At 38.9% G+C, this 12673-nt stretch overlaps 2 protein-coding genes across 2 annotated transcripts; one reads left to right on the plus strand and one right to left on the minus strand.

The window, feature by feature from the left end:
• Positions 1–125: 125 nt before the first annotated feature.
• Positions 126–5430, minus strand: LOC140799614 (sodium/hydrogen exchanger 4). Its single transcript, XM_073153998.1, has 14 exons — positions 4784–5430; positions 4181–4299; positions 3991–4088; positions 3705–3764; positions 3569–3615; positions 3292–3486; positions 2937–2983; positions 2778–2844; positions 2500–2600; positions 2120–2221; positions 1628–1769; positions 1396–1458; positions 1184–1267; positions 126–714 (listed from the first exon to the last, which is right to left on the minus strand). Exons 1-14 carry the CDS (start codon positions 4967–4969, stop codon positions 385–387), a joined length of 1641 nt encoding a protein of 546 aa, XP_073010099.1. The 5' UTR covers positions 4970–5430; the 3' UTR covers positions 126–384.
• Positions 5431–6566: 1136 nt separating this feature from the next.
• Positions 6567–9219, plus strand: LOC140799602 (rho GDP-dissociation inhibitor 1-like). The gene is made up of 6 exons (XM_073153981.1): positions 6567–6686; positions 6811–7323; positions 7470–7536; positions 8008–8226; positions 8387–8511; positions 8806–9219. The coding sequence occupies exons 2-6, from the start codon at positions 7054–7056 to the stop codon at positions 8887–8889; spliced, it is 765 nt and encodes a 254-aa protein (XP_073010082.1). The 5' UTR covers positions 6567–6686; positions 6811–7053; the 3' UTR covers positions 8890–9219.
• The last annotated feature ends 3454 nt before the right edge of the window (positions 9220–12673 follow it).

Here is a 12673-nt window from a genome sequence, read left to right on the forward strand (position 1 = left end):
AAAAAGATAATATAAGAAGAACTGTAGCTATTGCAGAGAAACCACAATAAGTCTGAAACCAAAACAGGAGGCAAGGAGTGCAAAATTAATTCCGTGATGAATGTCAGTTATTGTGACCATCTAACTTTCGCGAGTTAAGCAATATTTTATTATTCGAACAGAAAAGTATCTCCCAGTTCCAATTGCTTTCAAACTAGCTTCAGTAAAAACCAATAATTGCATACATGTTAAAATTTCCATCCAACAGACAAGACCACCGAAGAGATTGTACACTCTATAGAGAATTAGAGTTCTATACATGGTTACAATGAGCAACGTTGCAGCTGTTACCTCTACCAACATAATCAAAGCCTAGATTGCTTTTCTGGGCTGATTGCAGCCACTTCAAACCTGGTGAGCAACGTTCACTTCATCCCCGATATACATGTGCTGGTTTGGGCCACCAAAAACTGGCCTCATGTATGCGTCGTCAAATCTCCTCCAATGGGCATGTATAGTGTGAACTGGCCTTTCAAACAGCATAGATAGACTTCTCGTGGCTTGAACAAGGGCACCACCAGATGAATCATCTGGAGACAGCAGCGAAAGGGTGATCTCGTCTTTCGTACCATCTTTCTCATTGTTATCATCAGGAGACTCAGGACTACTAGTTCTCTCATGTGAACGAAATGGTAGCAGGGCAGATATCAGTGGCTTAGTGAGAAAACCAAACACCTGAAACGATACAAATCACGAGAGAATACTCAATAAAACATCTTGATAGAAATATATCATTATATTATTGCGCTCTGATAAAGAACAGATGAAAATAGTGTGCTTTCATGATCAGTGGCAATCAGTGCTTTCTTATTCTTCATCATATTCCGGGAGGAAAGTAGACCCTGAGGTAAATATATATTCATACTCTGTCGACTGGAAGTACAAATTTTATTCGAGCTAACTAACCCACTTATCTGCCTTAGTGATTGGTATCATGCTTCTATTTTAGCAAGTTTGTCTGATCAATAGACTTGGGGGGCCAAGTTTAGGACTAACTAGTATCATGGAGCTCCGAAACCATCACAAATAAAAAGGAAGTTGGGTCACGCTACGCGTAGCATGCATGCTCATTAGAAGATAAGATATATTGTCCCTACAGATTAAACATATTACAGGAAAGATGGTGCTGCCATCAGCAACTTACAATGGTGCTAAAGAGTACAACGACAATGGTACTGGTGATCATTGTTGCATGAACTGGATTCCATGTCACACCAGAATACGTGAACTGCAGATGCATAGCATGCAACAATATGAGTGTCAGATTGAAAATAAACTTCCTAGATTCAAATTTACCATGCTTACAACGAACATAATGGAAAAGAAAATCTGCTACTAATTGATCAAAGCTAGAACCTGATTAAATGCAAGCGCAATAGAAACAGCACCTCTCATGAGACCAGCCCACCAAATTACAACCTTCAAATATGAAGCCATCAAGCAAAAAAAGAAGAGGAATCAGTTCTCCAATATATGCTTCTTTAACATTACTATCACCTGATAATTTACTACGGTCCTTCAGATAAATAATGAGTTAGAGCTGTCCAAGACAAAATTCAGCAAAGGCAAATATATACGAGGATGCAACCTGGTGCTTGAATGTGATTAATGCCCCTTCAGAATTCGAGCTTATGTGATTGGATACGATAGACAAAGGGAATACAAATGCAGCTCTTCCCACCAAAACCAGAAAGATAACTATACCATAGATACCAAATGATGTCTTCAAGCTGCCCAAATGATGAAAATGACTGTAAAGTGGAAAAAGAAATGGAAGGATAAACAGATAAATGGATTTATATCTTTGGCATGATGTGGTCTTATAAGAGCAAGCTTCAATAAAACACAGAATTACTGCAATGTCACTCATCATATATGAATATGTATATTAACTTGAATAGAAAATCTTGGAGGTCAATCCCAGTGCTAAAAATCAGATGCTAATGATTTGTATCACACGGTTATTAAAGGAAGAGATATTTGCAATATGAATTGGTGAAACATTGAATTCCATAGAAGCAATAGTTAACAACAAAATTTTGCTCATTCTCAAAAGGTGTTGCTGCTAACTACTAGCTACCTTGTGTTCGCAGTTTTCCATTTATCCATATCAAGGGCATCCATACCCACATAAAGGAAAATAAATGTTTCAGCAATGAATGATAGTGTCGCAAATATGTGCCTGCAAGATAAACAGACAATAAATATCGGTATCGATCAAATATACAGATCTTATGTCAGGCATAAGCAAGAACTAAATAACAACCAAATATTTATAAGATTTTCCTAACACCCAGCATCTTGAGACTGCTAATTCCAGATTATGATGATGTTACACATCCAGAGGAAAGGGAATATCTAATCTCCAGATAACTCGAACATATTTTGCTCCAAGACTTTTACCACAGTTTCTTGCTGCTAATTCAAGAATTAAGGCTAAAGACCAGGCCATTAACATACCTTGTCGTGATTCTTGAGCTCTCGGTCACATTATGCCATGCATAGTGTGACATCACAATACCACAAAAGAAGACCGTCAGGATTCCACTCAACTGTAATAGCTGGACAGGTAACGTATGATATGTCAGATAATGTGCCACCCTTTTTTTCCAGCAAAATACATAGAACAGTGATAATAAATGACAATGCAAGATAACTTTTGCAATAAAAGAACATGCCATGATCAGAAAGGAACATCTTTTCCATACAAAACTGCACAATACTCTCTACATTCTTACCTCAGCTAGCATGTATGATAAGTAAGCCATTAGAGCCATTAGAGCTACTTCACGATCAGTGGAATGTCTGCAAAATAGTGACTCTTTGTAGTTTCCAATAAATGAAATGAAGCAAAGGGAAATTATTTCATTTTATTTATCTACTAGTTGACCACTTACCTACCAAAATATAGAGCTTTAAGAGCATAAGCAGTCAATAGTCCTGTCTGAAACAGATAATAAGCAGTAAAATAGATTCAGGCAAAGTGCAGAGTACATATGAGAAACATTGATTCTTTACTAAGAGAATAAGATATCTACAATTTTCACAAAATGCTAAACAAACTGTTGAGTCAGCAATGCCATTCTCTCTAAGATGAGAAGGCCTTTAAGTTGAAGGGCTTCGAAGTACCAGAATATAGAGAAAAAGTAGCATGGCAAGGAAAAAATTTGAATTAATGAAAATCATGGATACGCTCTCAATTATCTGCTGGATCTTTTAAGAGAACGGGCATTAGTTGAAAATGAAGCTTACAGCAATCCCCAAGACAGTGCTTGTCAAGAATAAGTACAGAAAATCTCCAATAACATGCATTATTGCCCAGCCATCTAGCTTAGAAACATCAATCTTTTTAACCGCATTGAACAAGACAACAGATGTAGCATCATTCACGACTCCTTCCCCAAATACCAAGCTGTACAAACGAGGAGTCTCGTCTTGATGAAGGACCTAAAATCACAAAGCAAAGAATTAATCCTTGAGGATTAAAGCTGACAGTAGGAAAAGCTGTAAGATCTCAGTGCTACCTAACCTGTAGTGTACACACAGTATCTGTTGAAGAAAATATTGTTCCAATAGCTGGAATGAAGCAGAAGATGAGTGAAAATATTGGCCATTGGGAAGGTTTGCTCCTGGATAGATGAGTAAGAAACATATAACGAACAAACCTAGATAATCTCGTGCATCAAGTCCTCTGAGACCAACTTTAGGGAAGAGCCACCAGGAACCTTTTTCAAACAAGTAAACATATCAAAAGTTCACATGAAGTGTTATAGTGCATCACTAAAATTTGGTCTAGATGTAATACTATGTTGGATTAGCATATTGAATAATACATAGGTGTGCTTTTGTAGGTGGAAAACAGCTCACAAATTAAAATGGTACTGAGTGTTGCATTGCTTAACAATCCTAGCCATCAATTTAAGAACTCAGTCACTTAAAATGCAAAATTACCTAATGAAATGATCGCAAATGAAATAAACGCTCCCACTACTCCAAACATCATTATTGTCAGAAAGTTATGGAAAAACCGCTTCTTCTTGACCTGAAATCTGTAGGCAACAAAAGGTTGTCATATAGCCAAGACAATAAATGATCTGACCACCATAAATAAAAAAAATGAGACAAAGTTTGCTTCACATACCCAGCATTGAATATAATAGGCGGCAGAAGATATATGAAGAATAGCTCTTCATCAAACCTTAGGATATGAGAATTCTTGCCTTTACTTGAAAACAAGATGATTGTTCCAACAATGCATCCCTAAGATAAACATATGAATAACAGTAAGCTTCTTTCAAGCAAGGTGGTAATACTCTTGTAGATCAAACTTCAGATTACCAGATGGGAAACAATGAAAGAACACTTGAAAGGTGAGCATGAAGACTAATACACCACATGAAAGATTTCTTTTTTTTTGTTCCAAACAACAATATATCCAACAGTTTGCTACTTTGCTTTTCTCCTTAAACAAACTCTCCCTCAACTATCATCCGTTTCGACAATTATTCCTATTCCTCTGTTAATGCAGATCCAATTCAGCCTAAAAACTTTGAAACCCACTTGATCAAACCACCTTCAACAACAAGACTAACCCCTATATTAAGATTTATCAGAATTCAAGCTTATCTATTACATAAGGAACGACATTCATACCATTAACTAACCAAGAATTTGCAAAAAGAGCAACAAATCTTTCCATTTAAACGATATAAGCCATCACATCGAGGGATTCCAAAAATCTTACGATCAACAAGGCGGTAATGGACTCATTAACCCATCGGTTCTCCTCGAGCAAGTGCCCAACAACGATGCAGAGGCAGAGCACAGCGATGAACACGGAGATGGAGACCACGGTGGCATGCCCGATCTCATCGGAGAACACACCACCGGGCTCGAGGACACTCCACCCCATAAATCCAATTCGAACCATCGTTCTTCGACCGGAAGGATCAAGATCATGAGGGCTTTGGATCAAAAGCTAGGGCTATGGGACAAGCTCGATCAACGAGAGAGTTTATTGGAAATTAAAATTTTGGCGGGCAGGAGAGGAGGGTTTATTTTTTTTCGTTCTGTCACGGGAAAATAGAATTATTTAGAGAGGAAGCGCCTGCCACGTGGCGCCATTAAATGAGGTGGCATCTTACGACGCGCCACGTAGCGCGACTCGCTACTCGGTGGCATCAATTCCGTCGTGCTTAATTAGCGTTAAAAGTGGGATCGCCTTTCTAAATTCCTCCACTAATCATGCCCATTAACCATATTAGATATATAGGATGGTAAAATTTCATTTCACACCCTACCTTTTTAATAAAACTACTACTCATCACACACACACAACTCGATGAATACGGAGACAATGGAGAACCTACAAAAAGATACGATTCCATGCACTCAAACTGAGGAGTGAACACAACTGCACTTGCACTCACGCATGCACTCCTTGCACTCCGAGAGGCGAGTCTTCCCCTTGCCCGAGTCACAAGTCTCCACACACTTGGCTTGGGCGACTCCATTCCACAGGCACCCCGCGAGGCACCGAAGGATGGGTCTGCAACTCGGGCACACGGATTTGAATTGGTTTAGTATGCAATCTTTGCACTCCCTGTCCTTCGCACAAGCTTTGCTAGGCTCAGCGAACAACACCACCATTAGTATCCCCGTCAAGATGGTGGCCTTTAACCCAAGACCTTGCTTCCCTTCCATGACCTCAAATTATTTGGATCCTACTTGTTACTCTATTCCGCTCCCTCCCTTTTTATACTTAGTTCCGACTTCGGCATTTCGTCGAGCAAGCTAAGGTCATTCATTATTCATGGCAGCTGGGGCCTGGGGCTTTACACTTCCCAATGACTTTGGCGGATGGAGTCATTAAAGAGTGAGTGATAGTAGGTAGGTGGTGCGAGTTATGGGCCAGATGAAGCCCAACTAGGGTGAACTCTACTTGGGCCTTTTATGGCCCATACTGGAATCCATTTTTCGGCCCTTGAGCAAGTAGTAGTTGGGACTCTATAAATTATAATAAGTCAATGCATGCCATGGTAGTTGGCCTTAATTGGCAAACACGTTCGTTTTTATTAACTATTTCAGCAAGTTCATTGGATTATCTCAGCTGGTCCAACATATCATATATAATTATTCATACGAACAAGTGAAATTAATAATTGATAGGAAAACATTTACAATTTCATCACTAAGTTTGTGATGGAATAGCATCGTGCTTTGAATTATGGAATCAATAAAAAAATTGTTTCATAAATATATATCATATCCCTCACTGTCTACAATTTAATTAGAGCGAGCTAAGCCTCAGTAAAAAAAAAAATAGAAGGAAGTATATATTACGACATTGGTAAATGAGAGAGCTCAGGAGCAGTCACGAGAGATGCATGAAACCAACAAGCGCAATCAATTATACGCTCACGTGGGCACAATGCATGGGCCCAAGCAGAGAGCCCAAATATTCCTCAAGTAATAATTCAATTCAATTAATAGCAGTTAAATTATAGTGTCTGTAAAACTTTGGAGCCAGATGCCCAATTGGAAGTAACGGGTCTCAAAGGGCGGCTTAGCTACAATTCTCTCTTGTCTCCCTTTCTTTCCCTCCATTCCTAGAAGTGACACTCACGTTCTCTCCACCTCTCTAACAAGTAATAAATTTTTTATTTCCTTTCATCTCTCTCTGTCTCTCCTTTGGCAATTGACAGAGCCAACTACATCCTGTTCTTCCTTCTGTGTTATCTTTTTGTTCTCATTTAACTGCTTCTATTGCAGGGATCTCCCAAAGCTGCTGCTTTTTGAAGGCATTCGTTATCCTTTCGTCTTGGGTTCTCACCTTTTGCGGTGTTGGATTCGTGGGCAAATGGGGGGTTTCTGTTCTTTTATTATAGCTAGGCTAGCTCCTTTTTGTTTTTGACCGTTAGTGGGTGGGTTTGTATTCCTTCGAATCGGTTAGTTTTTGCCCCTGTTCGCAGTATTCTTGCTTTTGGGTGGCCTTGTTGATGCTCTTGGGGTGCAATGTCTATGGCCATTGGATCTCTCTCTCGCTCTGAGGACATGGGTTTGGAAGAGAAAAAAGGGGTCTTGGCTGCAAGAGAGGGTGGAGAGGAGCATGAGGAAAGAGAGGGTGGACATGGTGGTGAAAAGCTTAACAGGCAGATGAGTGAAGCATCTCTCTATGGCACTGAGGGGGAGGAGGAAGAGGAGGAGGAGATGGATGGTAAAGGTGCCAAAGCTATTGATTTGGGGCCTCAAGTGAGTCTCAAAGATCAGCTTGAGAAAGATAAGGTTCTCTCTCTATCTCTCTCTCTCTCTCTCTCTCTCTCTCTCTCTCTCTCTCTCTCTCTCTCTCTCTCTCTCTCTCTCTCTCTCTCTCTCTCTAGTTGAATTCATGGAGGATGTCGCTTTTCTATGTATTATCTGGGGTTTTGCAGGATGATGAGAGCCTGAGGAGGTGGAAGGAGCAACTTTTGGGAAGTGTTGATTTGAACTCTGTTGGAGGTAAAGCCGACTCCTTTTATTTCAGAATTTAGTTCTTTTGCTAATTGTCAAGTCCCTATTGAGGTGTTTTGCCCTCTGTAGGATTAGAGACTTAAGAGATCTTTTGACGCGTTGCTCGTTTGGGATAGGCTAGCTATTTTCTTTCAAAATTCAAACTGTTCCCTTCTGTCTCACAGCCCAATGAAATTAATCTTTTTCAGATCAACCTTAATCAAGAATGTAGCATGGTATCTTCTGTTTAGTTTAAAAGTAATTTTCCAAAAAGTTTCTCTGTTTTTTTTTCTTTCTTATTGGTATAAACTACTTACTTGCATTTCTTGATCTCTTATGCAAACATCTGAACTCAGAGTCAGTGTCTTGATTTTCCCCAGTACTGGGTTTCAGTGTTCTGATTTATGAAAGCTTGATTTTTTCCCAAACAGCGACACAATGTGAGTTTGGTTTACTAAAATTACTTTTACCATGCTGTAGAAACATTGCAGCCTGAAGTTAACATCTTGAGCCTTTCAATCCTATCCCCTGGTAGACCTGACATTTTCCTGGCACTTCCTGTGCAACCCAAATCAAAGGGTGTATGGTTTACTTTGAAAGAAGGCAGCCACTATAAGCTCAAGTTCACCTTCTCTGTCAGCAACAATATTGTCTCAGGTCTCAGATACACCAACACAGTCTGGAAAACTGGCATCAAGGGTGAGCTCCTGATCTCATCTTCACCAATTTTAGTCTGATAATGAATAACCAAAGTAAAGGTGTTCACATGGTGTACTTCTTTACAAAATGCCAATATCTTTTTTGTCAATGCTTTTACTTTTGCGTTGTTATTTATTGACTTGATTATTTTCCAACATAGTGGACCGCACCAAAGAAATGCTTGGGACCTTCAGTCCGCAGCTTGAGCCTTACACATATGAGACACATGAAGAAACCACTCCTGCTGGTATGTTTGCAAGAGGATCGTACTCGGCAAGAACTAAGGTAATTAGATCAATCTGGCCATAAATTTATCTATAAGTTTTAGTCTGTAACCTTCAAATATATTTATTCCGTGATTGATTCTTGGAACTGTATCTATCAATATATCAAATTTCCATGTTGGAGGATTCGCATCTTGTAGCATATCTGATACTATGGAGTTTTATGCTGCTTTGCCTTTGAGTTAGACTCAGAGCTAGTGTGGTTCTTGTGAATAATTATAGATTTGATAGCTATATATTAATCGCTGTTATTATATACTTATACTGTGATATGTTAATTAATTTCTTGTATCAGTTCATTGACGATGACCACAAGAGTTACTTGGAGATCAATTACACATTCGACATACGGAGAGAATGGCCATCAACGATTAACTGAGCATATTCTTTCAGTCTCAAGAACATATATCAAGCTTTTGAGGTCATTGTTTGTATCAGATTCAGAAAACATCCAGCCACCCAAAAGAAATTTAACTATGGAACCGTTGTCAATAAGAATACTTGGTACTCTGTTTACCCTTCGATATGTCATGTTTGTCTGCAATTCTACTGCCGGAGAATGAATCCATTAGTTCACCACTGTTTGATTTTATTTCATCATTGCTAAGTTTAACTATATGTACATGAATTGTTTAATTAGTTGAGGAACATTGTAGACTGTGTCAGATGAGCTATATATATACTTAACTCTTACTTGTTAGCATGATAATTGCTAGTTTTTCCTTCTCCACAACCTGGAACTGAGTACATTTTCCAATTACTATGTTACTCTGTGCTTGTTATTCTTTATGGCGTATGGGGTCCGGAAGTTATTCCACTCTGATTATATTGTAACTTTTTATTCAGATGCATTTTTTTTTCACTAGAGCAGTGGTACGTACCTTATGGTTAAACAAGTAGATGCATTTCCAAACGAGCTTTTAATTACCTGTATATATAACAGAGTTGAGTTCTATATTGGGTCAGCCAGGACGAGCCCAAGTGGTGAAGGACTTATGGCAAAGTCCTTATCTCTAAATAATTGCATGTAGATATGTACAGTTGGATGTTAGTATTATTTGATATTTATCAGGCAGCACGTTGACCTAGTTGACGACGATGGTCGTTGACGCACTATCATTTTGATACGTACATGCATCTCAGGTGCACTGCCATAAGTGTTAGTCAACTATCAATGTGATCACCCGTTGACTTTTGTAAGCTGCATCGCTTCGAGTTCCATGGATGCAAACAGCTCACTCGTGATTCCAATCAGTTAATTTGCACTAAACTTTCCGTGATAAAAATAATTATCACGCAGGTCAAGCTCGTCTCCGAGCGCATGTCAAACATTCATCCTGGAAAATGATCACTAACAAGGAATCAAGTCCACCACATATATTCTAGAGTAGTCACCAATAATATTCTTTTGCACTAAGAAAACACCACTGATTTATTTATGATTAAATAACATCATGACACTGCACACACAACCCATCAGATGCTCTCTCTCTCTCTCTCTCTCTCTCTCACACACACACGTACAAACGCTTACACAATTTATTCACTTTTTGACTCATGCGTACAACTACTTAGAATAGTCTCCATGCACGTACTCACTACCTATAATATATATAAATATATTACACACCACCACAAAGCTCGTACATGCAGCTTACTTATGGTTGGTATTCAGCAACAGTGGCCTGGCCTGCATAAGCACAGCAGTAGCGGCACCCACCGTAGTAGCTTCGTCGGCAGCATCCGAATCGACAGTATCTGCCAGGGTAACCGCCGCCCGGGAAGCCGCCGCCAGGGTAGCCGCCGCCAGGATAGCCACCGCCAGGGAAGCCGCCGCCAGGATAGCCGCCGCCAGGATAGCCGCCGCCAGGATAGCCGCCGCCAGGATAGCCGCCGCCAGGGTAGCCACCGCCAGGGAAGCCACCGCCAGGGTAGCCGCCGCCAGGGTATGGGTAGTAGCTTCCTGGATACTTTTGGTCTGTGAGGTCTTCCTGCTTCATGTTTTTATCTTCTGCAACCAGTAGGCAATTAAGTAATTAGCCTTAATCAAGTTCAAGTATGCAAACATTCTCCATATACACGGGCATACATGCTGTTAGATTGTAGAAGTGTTAAGGTTTCTTTTGTTTTTAACGAATACATATTTCTAGAGAGAGAGAGAGAGAGAGTAACCAGTTTTCTCTTCCAGCTCCCTTGCTGTTACCATATCCATAGAGATAAGCAGGAGAGAGGCTAAGATGACAAAAGGCACAAGGAAAGACTTGGAAGCCATATCTTTCTACTCGAAGACTATATCGGAGATCGAAACGTCTAAGAAGATGAGATGAGCCATTGCCTCCAATGCTATATTTATAGGGTTCTTCGGCGTCGTGCTTGCTTACTTGGTCACCATTATTTTAAGAGAGTCTTATCTCTAACCAATCCCAATATTAATTGCGGGCATATACGGTTGGGTGTTAGTATTAAGTGAACCTTATCGTATTGCTTTGACTTAGTTGAACATGGATATATAGTTGTTAACAATGTATATCTATCCATGCATGTTTAGTCAATATCTAGATTCAATACGTAGATGAAAAAGCGACTCACACTAGTCGTGATCGATTAATTTGCACTAATATCTGCGTGTAATATCCAAGGTGCTACTGTCGGCATGCATGCACTTCGCCAAAACTCGTCGTCTTACCTCTTAATATAGAGACGTGTTATTCGACGCTAAACAACTATACTGTTGAAACTAATATCTATTAATCATCGATAAATCTCATACTGTACTAGTTATATTAAATGGGTGATTTGATTTTGACAAGAAGATAAGTCAAAGGTACGTTTTAAGTCAATTTTCCTAATTAAATCTATACATTTAGAATTTTGATTATATCGGTAGGGTCGAATTAGGTCGAATGTTGCGTCGCACCATTACTATTTTTCCATTTGATATTCTATGATTACTGCAACCAATTCATCTATAAGTTAAGTGGATCTTTCTTATACGTAATATGACATCTATATAGGTATGATCTGCTTACAAATCGGATTGATACTCTTGTCGATATCTGGACCTGCATATTTATATCCGTATCAAGGAAAGATAACTACCAAGTCAATTACCACTTTATATCAATCTCTTTACATTAATGACGAAAGTGGTACAGATCATATTGCGGCTATTGATTTGAATCTCTCTCTAGTCGCCAAAATTTAGATCTGGGACCCGAGAGCTTATAGCTTGAGGTGATCGGATATTTAGTTGACCAGGTTCACTCTAATTAAGGTTTTTAACAAGGATGAAAAATAACATGATAACCCCTATAAAGATGTGTTCGAGTTGGGGCATATTTGTCATCCACTCAAAAATGGGTCGTTGCAGTTTTCTATATTTTTTTTTTGTTATATGTATATATATATAATATCAAGGCTCCTGACTATTCCTGATAAATATCAAAGGCCTTATTGGAATTTGATCAAATTCTAATGACCTAAGCTTCGATAAGCCTTATTTAGCTCAATATTAGTTTTATCATATATATATATATATATATATATATATATATATATATATATATATATATATATATTCTTCTGATATTAGAGTTTTATTTAGCTAACCTAACACAGGTTTAGGGGATTGGGCCCTTAGGGCTATCAAAACAGATTTTCATCGAAACATATTTGAACTCACATTTTTCCAACTTTGCCGCCCAGTCGGCAGCGAGGTTTCCTTTACCTAAAACATGCATAAAAAAAACTTCTGTTTTTAAAAGTACCATTTATATATCTTTGAGCGCAGATCTAAGCTTGAATATTTTAACCTGTATTGTATTTTAGTCTTATATATTTTGGAAAATAAAATCGTATAATTTTACGGGGAAAAAATAAAATAAAGATAGCCTCATATGTAAAGCATAGCAAAATAGCAGCTATAGAGTACGAACGTGTCAAATACCAACATGCAAGTTTATTTTATTTATTAGCAAACAACATGAGATGTTCTACGTACACAACCAAGAGGAGGTATATATACTACTCCTCCCCCACTCTCACACCCTTTTTATTCATACCAACAAGCAGTAGACTCCTCCCACAGCAAACTTTGTCTCACACATGCAAGCTTAGTTATGAGGCTCATCAGCTTGGTATTCAGCAACAGGAGCCTGCCCTGG

The sequence above is a fragment of the Typha latifolia genome, chromosome 13 (assembly GCF_019914945.1).
Source record: "Typha latifolia isolate L0001 chromosome 13, TyphaL0001v2, whole genome shotgun sequence".
NCBI lineage: Eukaryota > Viridiplantae > Streptophyta > Magnoliopsida > Poales > Typhaceae > Typha > Typha latifolia.